Source organism: Onthophagus taurus, chromosome 8, assembly GCF_036711975.1.
Source record: "Onthophagus taurus isolate NC chromosome 8, IU_Otau_3.0, whole genome shotgun sequence".
Lineage (NCBI taxonomy): Eukaryota > Metazoa > Arthropoda > Insecta > Coleoptera > Scarabaeidae > Onthophagus > Onthophagus taurus.
Window position 1 is genome coordinate 3383320 of NC_091973.1, and position 18469 is coordinate 3401788.

The 18469-nt window shown below is 33.5% G+C and overlaps 4 protein-coding genes across 4 annotated transcripts; 2 read left to right on the plus strand and 2 right to left on the minus strand.

Moving 5' to 3' along the window:
* Positions 1–1727: 1727 nt before the first annotated feature.
* On the plus strand, positions 1728–4276 carry LOC111425373 (signal recognition particle 72). The gene is made up of 7 exons (XM_023059351.2): positions 1728–1902; positions 2041–2158; positions 2212–2464; positions 2517–2704; positions 2758–3717; positions 3767–3988; positions 4049–4276. The coding sequence occupies exons 1-7, from the start codon at positions 1791–1793 to the stop codon at positions 4170–4172; spliced, it is 1977 nt and encodes a 658-aa protein (XP_022915119.2). The 5' UTR covers positions 1728–1790; the 3' UTR covers positions 4173–4276.
* Positions 4188–5814, minus strand: LOC111425530 (DNA-directed RNA polymerase II subunit RPB1). Its single transcript, XM_071198578.1, has 2 exons — positions 5797–5814; positions 4188–5737 (listed from the first exon to the last, which is right to left on the minus strand). Exons 1-2 carry the CDS (start codon positions 5812–5814, stop codon positions 4328–4330), a joined length of 1428 nt encoding a protein of 475 aa, XP_071054679.1. The 3' UTR covers positions 4188–4327.
* Positions 5815–6546: 732 nt separating this feature from the next.
* LOC111425676 (zinc finger MYM-type protein 3-like) lies at positions 6547–14677 on the plus strand. Its single transcript, XM_023059875.2, has 9 exons — positions 6547–7549; positions 10623–10850; positions 10905–11075; positions 11129–11387; positions 11441–13060; positions 13112–13308; positions 13658–13994; positions 14047–14168; positions 14221–14677. The coding sequence occupies exons 1-9, from the start codon at positions 6680–6682 to the stop codon at positions 14629–14631; spliced, it is 4215 nt and encodes a 1404-aa protein (XP_022915643.2). The 5' UTR covers positions 6547–6679; the 3' UTR covers positions 14632–14677.
* A 115-nt stretch (positions 14678–14792) lies between these two features.
* On the minus strand, positions 14793–17084 carry LOC111425677 (TATA-box binding protein associated factor 7). Its single transcript, XM_023059876.2, has 4 exons — positions 16921–17084; positions 15913–16660; positions 15157–15304; positions 14793–15097 (listed from the first exon to the last, which is right to left on the minus strand). The coding sequence occupies exons 1-4, from the start codon at positions 16935–16937 to the stop codon at positions 14889–14891; spliced, it is 1122 nt and encodes a 373-aa protein (XP_022915644.1). The 5' UTR covers positions 16938–17084; the 3' UTR covers positions 14793–14888.
* Positions 17085–18469: the final 1385 nt, after the last annotated feature.

Genomic DNA, 18469 nt, shown 5'->3' on the forward strand with positions numbered 1-18469 from the left:
TAGAAACCAGGAAGGTAGACAAGATGGAGGACGATTGAAGAAGAAAAATGGAGGAGACGGCAATTATCGAAGACTGCCAAAGAAAAAGCAAACAAGCTTAGACGAAGATTGATCAGATTGTATGTAACATTTGAAAATTAATTAGAGAAGAGACCCGCTAAAAAACAGTATCAAGAAGCAAAGAGGGAACTTAAAGAAGCGGAAAAAGACGCATGGTGAAGACTCTGCGACGAATTAGAAGAAAATACATGAGGTTACATGAGCTCCTCGACCGGACAACGTAACGCCTGAAATTGTGAAAGACACACTCGGTGCAGGAAAAGAAAAGTTAACTACGGTATATAATGACCTCCTAAGAGATAACACATTCCGAGATGTATGAAAAACTGGAAGAATGATCCTAATACAGAAACAATCTGGAGCAAACAAATATGTGTCTTTTGAACTGTTATGGTAAACTTTCATCTTTTAACAACCTACAACTGTCTCTACTACTGTTTGTCGAACGATGCAAAACCCTCGTTCCACGACTTCTTCGTTGTGCTGATGAGAACACTACACCCTGCGTAGAACTGTACATTCACAGAAATACTTTGAATGAATCCCATTTTGTCTTCGACGCAAACTGTTTCGCATTCGTCAAATTTGTGCAAACTTTCCACTTTGGAAAGATTTGGCAAGCAAAGGACATTGTGTCTCAGAAAGAGAGGGATCAGAAAATATCGTTCGACAAATATAATAAATTATATTTTTGTTTCGCTTGTTTCGACTTCGATAGGTCTCTACAGTTAAGGAACTTCGTGAGAAAGGCAACATCGCCTCTGACAACTTTAGGACAAACGTGGTTGTTAAAAGATGAAAGCTTACTTTGAGCAAATTTCGTACCTCCATAAATGTTACGGTAAACTTTACGAACCTATGATTAAGAGCAGATTAGAGGAAAAATTAGATGAGAGAGGAGGAGAACCGTTGATGCCATGGCTATGTAAGCAGAGAATCGGAGGGTACTGATATATTTCGAAGAAAACCCGTGAGGTGTTTCTGGATAAGACGAGGAAAGGAATTTATAGTGGATTTTTAGTTTTCCCCAACCCCACACTATGTGGGCGTCCAAAGTTTCAGGCCAGGTGTCTGTTAGCAGATTTTCACGGACCTCAATAAAAAAAAGTTTGCACTGTAGGTAAAATAATGATTGTTTTTCCTTTTATGTGAAATGATGAAGAGAGGAATACCCAGGAGACAGGAGACGGGAGCAAGGGCCTGGTAGGAGAGTCCAAAGAAAAGCCCAAAGTAAAATGACATCAAGAAGGAGAAGAGAAAAACATGGGTTGGGAATTGGCAACCCTGGACCGGGTGTTTTAATAATTATAATTGAAAATTTTTTTGTATTTCCAAAGTAATGCGAAAGCGGTTCCGGAGAGAACCAATTATCACTTTTAAACAATCAATAATATTTGAATAATAATGTGTCATCTGCTGGATAATAGTTGTCTTACATAGAATACACACGTTGCTGTACCTTCCCCACTACTAAAATAACCTCACAATTAACCAATATTAAATTAACTCATACAAATTTATCTAAAACGTTAATATATACGTTTTAATTAAAATTTATATATTAAAATTCATATAAATTTGAATTAAAGGTAAGTTTATGTACCTTTAATACAGGTTGTTTTGAATAGATGGCGCTAAAATCGTCAAAACCACTGTCAAAATTGTGTCAAAGGATCCACGCTATAGGTGACATTTCACTTGATACAGAACAGATTGTATGGTGTGCAAAAATGAGCGGTGATAAAAGTGCTAAAGAAAAAAGTATAACTCAGGGTTACACCGAGTTGTACAGATTAGAACAAAACGGGGATTATGATAGAGCTTTAAAAATAGCCAACAAAAGTAAGGAAGCAAACTTAACTTTCTCTTTACAACTACACCATGCAATTTAAAAACATATTTGCGGTTATCTTAAATCATTAATGTTATTAATTTCATTTATAAGATTTAATTTCATAACAATGTTATTTCAAATTCTAGTCCTTCATGCATCCCCCAATGAAGCAACCGCTTTCCATTGCAAAGTTGTTTGTCTTATCCAATCGTCCAAGTTTGATGAAGCTATTAATTGCATGAAGAAACATCCCAATCTTTCAGAGTAAGAATTCTCTAACACAATTATTACAATTATTATTAAAATAACTATTTTAGGAACTTACAATTTGAAAAAGCTTATTGCTTGTACCGCAGTAATAAATGCACAGAAGCTCTTAAAGTTATTGAAGAGGTTGAAGAGGTCGATTTTTGCTTATCAGAACTCCGTGCCCAAATTTATTACCGTATCGAGATGTTCGATAATGCTGTCGCAGAATATGAAAATATTATTAAGTCGACTGATGATGATTATGTTAATGAAAGAGAAACTAATATGAATGCAGCTTTGGCTTATATGGGAGGAAATTTTGTATGTTAATGTTTCTTTAAATTCTCATTAAATAATTTTTTAATTTTATTAGAATACTTCTGATACCTCAGTTGAAGAAACATATGAATTATGTTACAACAAAGCGTGTCGGTTATTACAACAAGGTTATTATTTAGAGGCTGAAAAAAAGCTTAAACATTGCGAAAAATTATGTAGGGAAGCATTAGAGGAAGATGGCGCCACAGAAGATGAAATTCAAATTGAATTGGCTCATGTCAAGTAATTATTAAGTAACTTCAAAACTCACCCATCCTTTATTTGTTTATTTTTAGAATTCAATTAGCCTTTGTATATCAAAAAGTGGGTAGGATAAAAGAAGCTCAGGGGTTATACGTGCATAGTTTGAAATTAAAATTAGAAGATCCCGCTTTGGCGGCGGTCGCTTGTAATAATGCAGTTGTTATAAATCGCGATCAAAACGTTTTCGATTCAAAAAAAAAGATGAAAGTTGCAACAAACGATCAATTAGTATTTAAGTTGTTGTCCTCTCAACGAAAAAATATCGCTTTTAATAACGCTTTGTTGTTATATTACACTAACCAATTAGATCAATGTCGAAAAGCTTGTGAAAACATCGAGGCGACTTGGCCTGAATTAAAAGTTAAAACAGCAATCATAAAAACTATCATTGCAGTGAAAAACAATCAATTAGAGAAAGCGATGGCTATATTAGAAAAATGCCAAACAACGAACGATGATGATGCGTTATTTTTAGCATTATGCCGCGCTCAGTTGTGGCTAATGGAAGGTAATCGCCAAAAAGCGTGTGAAATTTTCCTTAAAGATATTGGAACAAATCGGTACAAACCCGGTGTTGTTGGCGCTTTAATCACTTTGTATTTGGCGGAAGGCAAAGAAGAAGTCGCCCAAAACATTTATAAAGACACAGTTGAATGGTACAAAATGAATAAAAAACAAGAAAGCGATCTCACAAATTTGTGGAGACAAGCAGCCGAGTTCCATATAAGAAATGGACAAGCAGCGGTTGCCGCTGGAAGCTTAGAAGAATTATTACGTTCCAACCCAAACGATAAAAAAACCATCGCGCAATTAGTCATCGCATACGGCGAATTTGACCCCTTAAAAGCCATCAAATTAGGTTCAAAACTTTATAAATTAGAAGAAATTGTTGAAGGTTTAGACACCGACTCTGTTGAGAGTTCCGCTTGGTTATCAACAAAGAAAAGTGCTGTTTCCAAATCTGGGGAGAATTCTCCTGGTTCTACACCCAGGTAACAAAATTAATTCAATTAAGACATTAATTAATTAATTTATTTATAGCACACCTTTATTGGATAGTCAAAATGGAGTATCAAAGAAAAAACGTAAAAGTCACAAGAAAAAAGGTAAACTACCTAAAAATTACGATCCAAAAGTACCTCCAAATCCCGAAAGGTGGCTTCCAAAGTATGAAAGGACGGGTTATAGAAAGAAACGTGATCGTAGAGTAAAAGATGTTATTAAAGGTTCTCAAGGAACAGCTTCTGGGCAAGCGGAATTATTGTAAGATATTAATTAATAATAATAGTAAGATATTAGTAATTAATTTTAAATCAATTTTAGTGATTTTTCGAGTAAATCAGCGGGTGATGTGGAGGTTGATACATCATCTAGCGTGGAACCCTCTCCTGCTACGAGGAATCAACCTAAAAAGAATCAACAAAAAAAGAAAAATCGACGACGTTAAATACAAAAAAAAAAGTTTTTTTTTAAATAAAAGGTGATTTAATGACTATTTGTGTACATTAACGTTTATAAATGCTATAATAAGAAAATAAATTCTTAAGATGACTCTATTTACATAAAAAAAAATATATTTTGAACCTTACTGAATAATATTATTTAGATCTTACCAGATTTCTTATCTTTTATATTTATTGGTACCGTCACATTCGGATTTGCAGCAAATTTAACGTTAATACTAGAAAAAGCACTTTGCACATCTGCATCGTTTTGATATCTTATCGGATAATTAACGGGCGTTCCGTAAGATGTAACAGCTCCCGGATTATTATAACTAGTTGGTCCATATAGATTTCCATTGCTATCTTCATCTTGATCGTAATTCGAGTATCCATCATATTGTTTCTCACCAGAAAAAGGTCCCACATTTGGTGGTCCGGTAAACGCTGCGGGTTGCGCTGGTTGCGCATCGCCAAATCGTATTGGTGGTCTTGTATCTTCAAACGAGACATCGCGATACTCTTCAGATGATTGTGACGGTGGTATAAAACCAGTTTGCGGAGAATTAAAGCTAGCAGCCAATTCAGAATATCTTTGGCTATACAATGTCGGTTTTTGTAAAGGAAATAACGGCCGTGGTGGAACCGTTCTTGGATAAATTGAGCGGTATCCGTACGTTGATGTCCCATAACCAGATGATGGAGGCTCGTAATAATATGACCTATAACTAGATAACACCGGAACTTGATCGTAATAAGGCCGATTGAATCCGTACAAAGTTGGTTGTTTATAAATCGGTCTTGAACCACCATAAAACGGTCTTGTCGGAAATTGAGGAAAAGCCTTTGGAATTCCATACTGATTTTGAGGAACTCCATATCGAGTTGGCGGAGGACCATATTGATTTTGTGGAGGACCATATTGATTTTGTGGAGGCCCATATTGATTTTGAGGAGGTCCATATTGATTTTGTGGAGGTCCATATTGATTTTGAGGTGGCCCATATTGATTTTGAGGAGGCCCATATTGATTTTGTGGAGGTCCGTATTGATTTTGGGGAGGTCCATATTGATTTTGGGGAGGTCCATATTGATTTTGAGGAACTCCGTATTGCGGTTTTGGAGGTCCATAAACCGATGGAACTCCGTACTGTGGTTTTGGTGGTCCATATTGAGTTTTTGTTGGTCCGTAATATTGAGGAGGACCATATTGGGGCTTAGCTGGTCCATACATTGGACTTGGGGTACCATAATTTGTATTTGGGACACCATAATTTGTGTTTGGCACTCCGTAAGTTGGATTAGGTGCTCCATAATTGGGAGTTGGTGCTCCATAATTCGGGGTGGGTGCTCCATAATTTTGAGTGGGTGCTCCATAATTTGGGGTGGGCGCTGAATAATTAGGTTTTTGTGGTGGAAAGAACGGTTGGGTTGTGGGTGCATTTAAACTTGGTGGAGCAAATCCCGTTGGTGGTTCTCTTTTAGTTCTATTAAAAGTATTGATTGAGACACTAAAATTTCCACTTTTATCACCAAAAGCTTTTGATGCTAAGTATAACAAGAAAACCATCTGAAATAAATTTTTATTTAAAAATATATTTTGAAAATTTAATAATAATAAATACACACCTGCCCCAACATGAACATGTTACACGTTTAAAGTACGCACTATATGTGAAAGTTGAAACTCAACTGATTCTTGGACGAGCTTTAAGTTTGAAACATGAGGGAACAATGGAGTGGGTTAAACTTTAGTAGAGTTGGTGCTTTATGCTTGCTTAGTTCCAATTAAGTGTTTACGGTTTTTTCTCCAAAATCGTGATTTTAATATAAAAAAGAAAGTAAATTGTGAGAAGATTTTTTTATCTAGATCTTTCCACCTAGATCCAAAGTAGGTGTTTATAATAAGCAAGAAAAAGGGATGTGTTATTAAAATTAATATACAATATTAAAATACAAAAACATTTTTATTTACAAAATTTCTGTAGGAGTTATAGAAAGTGAAATGTATAATGTAAGAGTGATGTAAAATTTTTATATAACATAGGGGTTTTTATCTTTGAAAAACACGGGTTCGCAACAATATCGCACAACGATTTTCTCGTGTTACTCATTGATTAATGTTCCTATAATTATATTATTTACGGAATATTTTGTTGTTATAAAAATTAAATGAAATAATTAAATGGCCTTATGCAACCCAACCAACTTTTGTTATAAGACTTGGAAATAAAACATATTAAAAGTTATTTATGTATTTCCAACGCCGTTAATAATACATTTTTACAATAAACAGAAAAAAATAAAAATCCTAATTAACATATTTCCAAATTCTTTTTACATAAATCATAACCAAACATAATTAACATGAAGTTAGCTTCAAATGCTGCAAAAACCAAACACCGCACTAAAACCGTATCTGTACAATTTGTTGCTATATAATCCAGTGAAATAACAGCGGAACGAATTCCTTAACACATTCATTTATTAGCTTATCATTTGTGCCAAAAGCATGGAGGAACAGGTTAGTGTTAAAGAAAACACCACCTCAACAAATACAGAAACTCCTCCTCTCGAAGAAAACGTAAATGTTGTTGAGAATGAATCAAATTTGGTTCAAGAACCAGAAGATCTTAAATCAAAAGAACTAAATATCGAGAAAACTATAATAGATATAGATAAAAGTGAGGAAGATGCAAAAAAGGTTATATTAGATGTAAAGGATGTTGTGAAAGATGCAGAAGATATTGAATTAGATACTAAAAATGTTGAATCAGATATAGATTTGCATAAATCTGAATTAAATGTAGAAAGAGTTGAATTAGAAGCAATAAAAGATGTTGATACAAAAAAAGTTGAAGAATGTAATTTTGATATAGAAAAGACTGATTTAAAAGCAAAAACTGCTGATTTAGAGACAAAAAAAACTGAGGGAGATAAAGATAATGATTTAAATACAAAAATGATTGTTATAAATACAGAAAAGACTGAAATAGATCAGTTAGAAACTAAAAAGATTGAATCTGAACCAGAAAAAGCTGAGTCTAAAACAAAGGAGATTGAGAAGGAAATGAAGATGGTTGAGGCAGAAAATGAAATAGTTGAGGTTGAAACAGAAATATTTGAATCAGAAACAAACAAGGTTGAGTGGAAAACGAAGGAGGTTGAGGAAGAAATTAAGATGGTTGAAGCGGAGAATGAGATAGTTGAGGTAGAACCAGAACAGATTGATGAAGAAACAGAAATAGAAAATGTTAATGAAGAAAAATCTCACCAAGACAAACAGATAGATGAAGAAGATAAATCAGCTGAAAATTCAAGTTTAAAACGTGAAATTTCTGCTTGTAATTCTGATTCAGATACAGAACCACCATGCAAAAAGGTAAAATCTATTTATTATTTAAACTGTTTCCATTTAATTTATTTCCATTATGTTACTAAGGAATTAAAGAAAGAGCAATTAAAATGAAACAAAACTGTAATATAGTTCCACAAACTCTAACTTTCTTTATAAGAAGGTGTTCTATGCTATTATAAAAGTTATGTTGGTACAAATGATGCCAAACATCTAAACAAGGATCTAATTAAGAAAATATGGTATTCTCAAGGGTAATCCTTTCAGCTGAGTAAATTCGAAAATTAATTGTGAATATGCCATTTGTGGTTTTAAAGAAATATGTTTCAAATACAAGTTACTTTATTAATCGTGGCGCATTTTTTGGCGATGTTTGTATAGTTTTTTGTTGTATATGTTTTTTTTTGCATATTTTGATAGAGGATAAATCCCTCTACGCGATGAACATATCAAATTTTATAGTTGTATAAGAAAAAAATCTAGAAAAATGCAAAAACGTAGATCTACAGTATTGGAAAAAAGTAGAGCAACTTTTAATTTTTCTATATTAAATTTTAAATTTATGTTTTTCGTCAGGTTTTAGATTACTATGGCATTGTGTATTATGTAGTCATTGTTCAGCCGAATTTTTACAAATATAGCTTTATTTTTATAGAAATTAAATAGAATTGCAAAAGTTGAGTTGGAAAAAAGTAGAACAATTTAACAATTTATAGGTAAATAACAGTTAAATTGAATAAAAAGCAAAGATTTTTTAGTATTTAATACAATATCCTTTGTTATTAATGACATCGCAACACCTTCGTGACATTGAGTGTATTAAATTGTCAATGATTTCATTCCATATTTTAGACCATTCATTTATATTTATTTCGAATTTTACGTAATTTTATTCCTTTACGACCTTAGACGTGTGTTTCGGATCGTTCTCCTGTTGAAATTTATAAGAGATAGGCAGATTTTCGTCGGCGTAATGTTCCATAACATTTCTTAATATATCACGATACAGAAATCTGTCCATTATTCCCATAAGGGTGTATAGGGCCTACACCAAAACCAGAAAAACATCCCCAAACCATCACAAAACCACGTCCATGTTTTAATGTTCGCTGCATGTACTTAGAAATCAGCCTTTTTTCTGTTGGACGCCTCACATATTACACTCCATCACTTTTAAATAAGTTAAGTTGGATTCACCACTAAACAATACCTTTTTCCATTCAATGTACAGTTGTATGTTTTGCAGCTTTATTTATTTTTTTTGATAGAAGTGGTTTTTTCGCTGGTCTTCAGGCAAATAGTTTATTTGCCGGCGGGTGTCGGCGGGTGTGCCGCAGGGTTCTATATTGGGGCCACTTTTGTTTTCGTTATATACATCCAACTTTTCAAATAGTTTGAAATACTGTAGCTGTCATTTTTACGCAGATGACACCCAACTATATCTGAGATTTGCTCCCAGTGATGTGTCTCTGGCTGAAACTATTTTAACACGGGAAATTAGGAACTTAGTGGAAATTTCGTCTGGACATAATTTGAAGGTGAATGGTGCCAAGTCGGCATTGATGCTTTTTGGTAGGCGGGGTTTGCGAGAAGAACATTCTACTCATTTTAGTATAGAAGTTGATGACCAGCGAATTAATGTAGGATGCTGTTTTCGTAATTTAGGATTGTATCAGGATTCAGATATTAGATTTAAAACACATATTACACAGAAAACCAATAAATCATATGCAACGTTGAAATTAATTTATGGCATTAGGCACACAGTATCTAAAGCTACACTGTTAAAACTGTGCGATACCCTTGTACTTAGTAATTTCACCTTTTGTGATGATCATGTATGATCATGTGTCTCATAAATTAATAGATGCTGGTTAGTTAAATATGTCCAACAGAAGAAAGTTGCATTTATTATCATTCTACCATCAACTTCTCATGTTGAAGAAGCCCCCGTATCTATACAACAAAATATCATTCAGGACAGATGTTCATAATATCAATATTAGAAATAGAGGTATTATTACACCTCCTAAACTAGACCTCGTTATTTGAACGATCCTTCACTTATTGCCTTCCTAAATATTATAATCCGCTGCCAGGCTCTTTGAAGTCTCTAAATTTGAATGCGTTTAAGAAGAAACTGCGACAAATGTTAATGGATGAACAATCTGGCGTATAGTTGCTGAGTTTCGCATGCATATGTATTGCAATTAATATATGTTCCTTTGTTTTTTTTTTTATTTTTGATTTGTTTAATATTGTTAATTTCGTAAACATTGATTTTTTTTTTTGTTTTAATTTTAATTTTTCTTTTGTTCTATTTTATTAATACTTAATTTTTTTTTTGTTTGTAGGGTTGAGTGGTAGAGAGGAACTTGATTCCTAACTCCGCCCTACGTATTGCTTTTGCATAATTATTGTCATTATTTTTTTTATTAATAAAGCCAAATTATTATTATTATTATTATTATTATTTTCAATTAATCTATTGCGTATTATACATGTTGATACCTCCAAACTCAGCCTTAATTTCGGCTGAAGAATAAAATGGATATGATGACTTGATTATTCTATCAAGACATCCATATTTTTTCTTCAAGTCTACAAGTCCCGACTCACGATATTGTTTAATAATTCGCGATACTACACATTTGTGTAAAGAGAATTTGCGAGCGATATCACATTGTTTTTAAAATCATTAATAACCATTTGTTTCACAGTTTTACAAACAGCTACACCACGAGGCATGTTTAAGACTGGTCTTATCGAATGTATCTTATCAAAAACTCGTTCTTATTAACCATATCTTTGTATTTCTTAGTAAAGTTGTTTTAGTTTTTTTAAACCCAAGTTTTATAATTTTATTTTATTTCTAATAAAATAAGGCTTTGTAAAATCTTCACTACATAAATGCTATATAATATACACTACCATAGTAATGTAAACCCTAAGGAAAAGCATTAATTTAATTTACAAAAATTAAAAGTTGCTCTACTTTTTTCCAATACTGTATGTGGCCCGTCCTAGGAAGTCACAACGGAAAGACGTAAATCTACGGGGTCCGTCCATTAAGTGTTAAAAACGTTTGTGTTTCATTTAGATTCATACGGAAGATTCAAAAGATGTTTCAACAGCCGATGAGGAATCAAAAACTGAAAACCCAACCGATAAACCTGCTTTTATGCATATCGATACCGAAAAGGAACAAGATAAAGGGTGCAATACAACCGAACAGGATGAAGTTGCTGTTGATCCTATCGGTGAATCATCTTCTGATTGGACAGCTGATGATGCGGAATGTATTATTCCAGATACTAATCAAAATCAAGTAATAAATATTTTTATAGGTACTGTATATCAATTAATACATCTTATAATTTAGGAACATAATTACAATCAAGTATCAATTGATGATCAATCCGTTTCTAACATTAATGAAACAACTGATGATACAGAAACAATTGATGCTGTTGAATATCCTGAATGGGATGGAAAATATGTGGTAAATTTATCCAAAGGGGATGAGCAAAAACAGTGTATGATGTGTAATGCGGTAAGATTTCTTGATATTATAAAAAAAATAGTAAATAAAAAATTTTTATACAGGAGAATGTTCCGAAATATACATGCTCAAAAAATAAAAATCAAATGTACATATGTTCTGAAGAATGCCTAAAGCAACTAAAAGAACAAAATGTCGATAACATTATAGTGCGTGATTTGCGCGTTAAAAACTTCTCCACGCCAGTTGTGGAAGTTGAAGAAGATAATTTTCGTTCATGCGGGGAATGTGGGACGAGATTAACAAGTGTAGAAACGTTTATATCATGGGAGTGTTTAGAATTTTGCGAAATGAAATGCTTAAGTATATAAATTTCTATTTCCTTTTTTCCTTATTTATTAAATTATTTTTTTAAGGAAGTTATCAAAAAAAAATTGGTTCATTTTGTGCATCATGTAAGAATCAAGTTTCGGACGTTTATCTTGGAAAATATTGCGTACGCTTCGGCTTCGACGTCCGTCAATTTTGTTGCGGAACATGTTTAACTGAGTATAAGAAAGGTTTAAAATCATGCTTGTTTTGTCGAGATCAAATGGAAATTCCCGAAACAACCGAAGAAGAAGCAACAAAAAGTAAAGGATCCGATTTTTGCTCGAAAACATGTCGCGATAATTATATCAATTTAAAAGAAGGTATTAAAGAAGATGGTCCTTGTTCTGTTTGTCATAAACAAAAATTGATTGAAATTGAATTTACGGATAAAGTAAAAGAATCTCGATTTTGTAGCGAACCTTGTTTCAAAGCTTTTAAGTATGTTAATAATATTTCCCCGGTTCGGTGTGGAATGTGCACGAAATATTATTACAAACAAGATCTTATATTGTATATGGTTAATTCAAAAGGGAATATTGTAAGGTTTTGTTCGAGAACGTGTCAAAACGTTTATATAAACATTAATCGCAAAATTATTTCTTGCTGTTGGTGTAAGGTAAAAAAGTATAACTTCGATATGATTCAAAAATTTGAAGGCGATCAATGTACAATGTGGTGCTCATTGAACTGTCAAGTGTTATATGACGCAACATCACATCGTAAATTAGAAAAACGAAAATGTAATACATGCTCAAACACGGGTGATATGATATATCACATCACTACTAATAGCGGGTTGAAGAGTTACTGTTCGTATAAATGCATAAAAAATATTCCATGCAACCAAGTTTTACGGGTTGCTGATATTAACGCTGTTCCTAGTTTTATAAAACGCGTTGCGAAAAAAAGTTTACGAAAACAAAGCTTACCAGCACAAACCACAGCTTCTCAACTACCCATTATTACTAGTGTCCGTTCGTTAGCCAACGAACAAAATCGTAATGTACCATCATCACCCCCACCACCACCACCACCGCAAGAAATATCATCACCAGAAATCGAGAAACCCATCAAATACGTTGTTGTGGTACGTCCACCAGAGCAACCTGAAGTCCGCAACGTTATGACCAGCGCTAAAGCTGAAACAACAAACGCAGAAACCTCCGCGAAAGTTGTCATGGTTGACCAAGAAACCCAAACCGATCTTTTTAACCCAACGGATATTGAAGTTTTACCTGTTCCTGTATACATTCCACAACCTATACACATGTTTAATTTTATCGATTTAAAACCAATACCTTTTCCTTTACCAATTCCAGTACCCATGTTAATACCTATGACAAAAACGGGAACCAGCGGAATCCTTAAAGAATTTAAAACGTCCCAACCCACACCAAGCGACCCATACGAACAAGATTTACTAGTTATGGCTCAATTAGTAGCCGACGCGGATGACAAGGAAGCAGAGGAAGACCAACAACCACCAGAATCCGAAACGGAAGATAACGGAGCAGACGAAACATCTTATAGCCCAGAATCTCAAGAACCACAAAGCACTGCTTTTGGAGACGACGTTCTTCAATTCGCTTTAAACATCAATTTCACTGAACCCGCCGTTGATTTAGAAGGAGCCCTCACCGCTAACACAATTACAGCCAATACTTGTATTTTATTCATTTAATTTCATTATTCTTGTAATAAAACAAACATTTTAGCAACCCAATCCGAAGAAACAAGTCCACCTAAACCGGTAAAAAATACCCGCGGATCTAGACGACGTGGCCGAGGAAGTCGCGGTGGTAGAGGAAGAGGTAGACCAAGTAACGTGCAAGAACCCCCCGTGGAAAAAGATCCCTCCCCTGAACCACCATCGGAACCTGCCGAGAAACCAGATGCAAATATGTGCTTAAAGGTAAAGATTAATATAGTTATAACTAGTGATGGAACGGATAGTGATTTTGCGAAAAGCCGGTTATAATTTGTGTGTATAATTTGTTGCCACATTACTGCGATATTTGAATAAAAATGAAATTAATAAGACAGCTGATAAGATATGTCAATTTATTTGGATCCAAGATACAAAATGAACTTTTTTGATGCTGGTTTAACTAACGAAGCAACTCTAAAAAGAGGATACTTTAATTAATAATTAGCGATATTTGCACCAGGATCCTTCAGGAAATTAATTTTATAAAAAATTTAATTTTTATTTATTTTTTAATTTTAATAATTAACTCTAATTTATTATTTTTAATTGATAGTATACGTTCGGGGTAAACGCTTGGAAACAATGGGTAACGAATAAAAATCAAGAATTAGAAAAAACATCGCGGAGAGTGAAATTATTTAAAACAGATTTGCTTCAATTAACATCTGACGAATTAAATTTTTCGTTATGTTTGTTTATAAAAGAAGTCAGAAAACCAAACGGATCCGAATACGCCCCGGACACAATTTACTACCTATGTTTAGGAATTCAACAATATCTCTTTGAAAATGGGAGGATCGATAATATTTTTTGCGATCCCTATTATGAATCATTCACCGACTCACTCGATGAAATATGCAAAAAATTCTCCACATTATACAACGACTCGCGTAAGAAGTAATTTTCTTCAAAAATGTCACATTTTAATTCAATTTTTTGTAGAATACATTGTAACGCGCGTTGAAGAGGAACATTTATGGGAAAGTAAACAATTAGGCGCTCATTCACCTCACGTTTTATTGAGCACTTTAATGTTTTTTAATACAAAACATTTCAATTTAACGGTTTGTATAAAAATAATAATTTAAATTAAGCATTTATTTAAATCATTTTAAGAATGTCGAAGAACATATGCAACTTTCATTCTCTCACATTATGAAGCATTGGAAGCGAGTACCAAACACTCCGGGCACATCGAAAAATACAAGCTCAAGAAATATTTTGTTGCGTTTTTATCCGCCTCAAACAGCAGTAGAAGGTAATCGCAAAAAGAAAGTTTACGAGCAACAAGAAAACGAAGAAAACCCAATAAGATGTCCAGTAAAATTATATGAATTCTATTTGTCTAAGTGCCCCGAAAGCGTTAAGACACGTAATGACGTTTTTTATTTGCAACCGGAACGTTCTTGCGTTCCAGACAGCCCCGTTTGGTACTCTACCATGGCACTTGGGAAGGATGGATTAGAGAAAATGTTACATCGTGTTAAAATGGTCAAAGAAATCAATGTTGCACTTTTATCTACTTAATAAGTCATATAGAATTGTATATTAAATAAATATTTTTTTGGCCTTATTTTTTTTATTAAATCACACCAAATATATTTATTAATAATAACAAAAAAAGTAACCGAAAAAGGTGTGCTAATTTCTAGAAATAAAAAGTTTGGTATATAGATGGCGCTATAAATCGTACTTAATGCGCATGCGCAACAAAAAATAATTGGTCGGGGCCCCAACCTCTACGATAATAATTTTTATACAAAAAATACTAAATTAAATAAACTCTATGAAGCTTGTTTAAGGAGTTCTTGTAATTCATATTGTTCCTGTTCTTTCTCCATTTGATCTTGGAGTAAGCGATTAACGTTATCTTGGAATCGCTGTCTAAGCGCGAAATTTTCAATATTCTCAATTTTATATTCTTCTTGTTGTTGTCTTTCTTTGATATCGTTTAGTTCTATTTCGAGTTCTTCTAATCTTTGTTCAATGCCAACTAAAAATATAAAAAAATTTGTTGTTTTTGGGGTAAATTAAGAAAGGTTTCGAAAAAACCTTTGCTGAGATTTTGTGTTGTGTAGTTGATGATGCTGGGGGTTTGTTGGTAATAATCCATTTCTTGCATAATCGACGGGGAATTATTAATAGCTCTAAACATGTCGCTGGAAAATTCAGTTAGCGTTTTCGTGTCGACGCAGGTATTCTAAAAAATAAAATTGTTAACCTTTGCATTTAATTCAAAAAGTTTTAAAAAATAATTGTTGTATTTAATTTTTTGTTAAGGGCAATTAAAAACCTGTCATATCCTTAACATCTTTGTATTAATAGACAAGGGAAAACAACATTGAATTAGTTACTTTTTAGGTATTGAAATAGTTAAGGGCTTAGTTCATACTTTTGTATAAATGTATACTTATCCTTAACTAAATATTATAAATAGTTAAGGTCAATTTTTGTAACATATCCTTAACCTACTTATTATTCTTTTTTATTTTTTTAAATCACAAATTAATTTATGGGTAATTCATATTTTTTGATATATCATAATAGTTAAGGGCTTAGATTGTATTTTTGTTTCCTCAACTAGATAACACAACAAAAAAATAGTTAAGGCCAATTTTGTAACATATCCTTAACTTTTTTTTAAATTTTTTTACCAACTTTTTTATTACATTTTTTTGAGTTAAAGCCACAAATTAGAAAAAAATTTCTTTAACTCCTTTTTCATACTTTTTTAAATTAAATAAATACCTCACATATAATTTGTCTGGGATACTAAATTTTCTGGAATAAATGAAAATAACATATTACCATAACTGAATTAGAATCAGTCAAGTGACTATCATCTGCTGATATTTGACTGTTATCATCAAGCTCATCAATGACATTAACAGTTGCGTCTTCTTCTTCAGAATCACTGACAGCGCTTCCAAATATCTCATGTTCAGCTATGTTTTGGTTGGGTTCGAGTGGTTCCTTTTTAATCACAGTACCCTTGTTAATTTTATCATCATCTTCGTTTATGACTTCCCATTTAACACCATATGCTTCATTATCACTTCTAAGTAATCGCTTTACTTCTTTTTCTATTTCAGGTGCTTCAACATATTTTTTCTTGAGAGTCTTACGAAATCTGCGTCTTCGAACGTTTTTTGCAGGAGGTGTTATGCCATGTGGCCATAAATATTTCTTTTCAACTTTATTAGGATCTTTTTTCTTTTTTTGTGGGGTGTCTTCATCTGGCTGTATATCATCTTCTTCTCTACATAGCAACATTTGACAAATATCCGCTGTTTTATAAAATCCTTTTGAATCTATTGTTTTTAATGACTCTACAATTGTTGGGAGATCAACAACTTTAGCATGCATGTACCAATGGTCAACACGAACCTCTCCTTGTCTTAAATCATTCTCTATTTTTATTGAAATGCGATCTTTTAATGTGCTATTATTGTGAATGGCATCTCTTAATATTTTTGCTGGTTCTGGAGGTAATCGTAAAATAAATTGTGATTCCAATTCGGTTGTCCCTTCATTGTCATGACTTCTGTGGATTTCCCTTCAAAAAATAAATTGTGCAATAATAAGTGTATATATCATATAATCACCAAGTATATTATATTACTTTATTAAACAATGATGGTGTTATCTATAATTTAAATGGAATCGGATTGGGTTGTTATCAAAAAAACCCAATCTATATCAATTTAATATGTAACCCAATCTAATTCTACTCAACAAAATTTTTTGTATTTCATATTTTTTTTAGGTGATTCTTTGATTTATCTCGACGCATTCAAAGTTTAAAAGGTAACTTACTTTTGTTTGTGCGACATCGAATTACTCCAATATTACGCGAAATTAATAAATTCTTGCGTATCACTAAATACACAAAATTGAGAACAAGTAAGTTATGATATAAAGAATAAAAATTGTGTAGGTAAGAAACTATATTGATGAGTTCGCTTGATAACTGCCATGTTGGACATGCGCGGAATGAGTCACGCATTTGCGCAAAATCAACATCTTTTAATTTTCAATACTTTTTCAATAAATATATGAGATATATATCATGTTTGTTGTAATCGATCAAAATATGTTTGCTAACGATCGAAGTATATGTGAATGTGATTTTTGTGTTTAATGTTTGAATTTGTTATGAACAAAGTTATAATAATTAAATAAAATTTGAGAATTATCATTTGTAGGGCCTCGCCCGTAAGCGACCTTGGCAGTTGTAGATGAATCGTTTATTTGATACCTTGGAAAGCAAACTCTGCGCATAACACTTTAATTTATTCTTATTTCGCCGAGGTCGCTTGCGGGCGAGGCGCTGGTTATGTAACTATATCAACCTAAACCTTGTATAAATTATCATTTGTAGGGCCTCGCCCGCAAGCGACCTCAGCAATATTAGATGATATCGTTCATTTGATGCCTTGGAAAGCAAACTCTGCGCATAACGCTTTCATTTATTCTCATTTCGCCGAGGTCGCTTGCGGGCGAGGCGCTGGTTATGTAACTATATCAACGTAGAACTTGTATAAGTTATCTTGTAGGGCCTCGCCCGCAAGCGACCTCGGCAATATTAAATGATATCGTTCATTTGATGCTTTAGAAAGCAAACTCTGCGTATAACACTTTAATTTATTCTTATTTCGCCGAGGTCGCTTGCGGGCGAGGCGCTGCTTATGTAACTATATCAACGTAGAACTTGCATAAATTATCTTGTGGGGCCTCGCCCGCAAGCGACCTCGGCAATATTAGATGATGTCGTTCAGTTGATACCTTGGAAAGCAAACTCTGCGCATAATACTTTAATTTATTCTTATTTCGCCGAGGTCGCTTGCGGGCGAGGCGCTGGTTACGTAACTATATCAACGTAGAACTTGTATAAATTATCTTCTAGGGCCTCGTCCGCAAGCGACCTCGGCAATATTAGATGATATCGTTCATTTGATGCCTTGAAAAGCAAATTCTGCGCAAAACACTTTAATTTATTTTTATTTCGCCGAGGTCGCTTGCGGGCGAGGCGCTGGTTATGTAACTATATCAACGTAGAACTTGTATAAATTATCTTGTGGGGCCTCTCCCGCAAGCGACCTCGGCAATATTAGATAATATTGCTCATTTGATGCCTTGGAAAGCAAATTCTGCGCATAACACTTTAATTTATTCTTATTTCGCCGAGGTCGCTTGCGGGCGAGGCGCTGGTTATGTAACTATATCAACGTAGAACTTGTATAAATTATCTTGTGGGGCCTCTCCCGCAAGCGACCTCGGCAATATTAGATAATATTGCTCATTTGATGCCTTGGAAAGCAAATTCTGCGCATAACACTTTAATTTATTCTTATTTCGCCGAGGT

Bases quoted from the DNA above. Each gene is read 5' to 3' on its own strand.
- LOC111425373 (XM_023059351.2), top strand. From the start codon at position 1,791: ATGAGCGGTGATAAAAGTGCTAAAGAAAAAAGTATAACTCAGGGTTAC. The intron at 2,465-2,516 runs GTATGTTAATGT...TAATTTTATTAG, and splicing joins CTTATATGGGAGGAAATTTT to AATACTTCTGATACCTCAGT. The intron at 3,989-4,048 runs GTAAGATATTAA...AATCAATTTTAG, and splicing joins TCTGGGCAAGCGGAATTATT to TGATTTTTCGAGTAAATCAG.
- LOC111425676 (XM_023059875.2), top strand. From the start codon at position 6,680: ATGGAGGAACAGGTTAGTGTTAAAGAAAACACCACCTCAACAAATACA. The intron at 11,388-11,440 runs GTATATAAATTT...TATTTTTTTAAG, and splicing joins TTGCGAAATGAAATGCTTAA to GAAGTTATCAAAAAAAAATT. The intron at 13,995-14,046 runs GTAAGAAGTAAT...AATTTTTTGTAG, and splicing joins CACATTATACAACGACTCGC to AATACATTGTAACGCGCGTT.
- LOC111425677 (XM_023059876.2), bottom strand. The intron at 15,305-15,912 runs GTAATATGTTAT...TTTATTTTTTAG, and splicing joins CTGATTCTAATTCAGTTATG to AATACCTGCGTCGACACGAA. The intron at 15,098-15,156 runs GTTTTTTCGAAA...TTATATTTTTAG, and splicing joins AACACAAAATCTCAGCAAAG to TTGGCATTGAACAAAGATTA.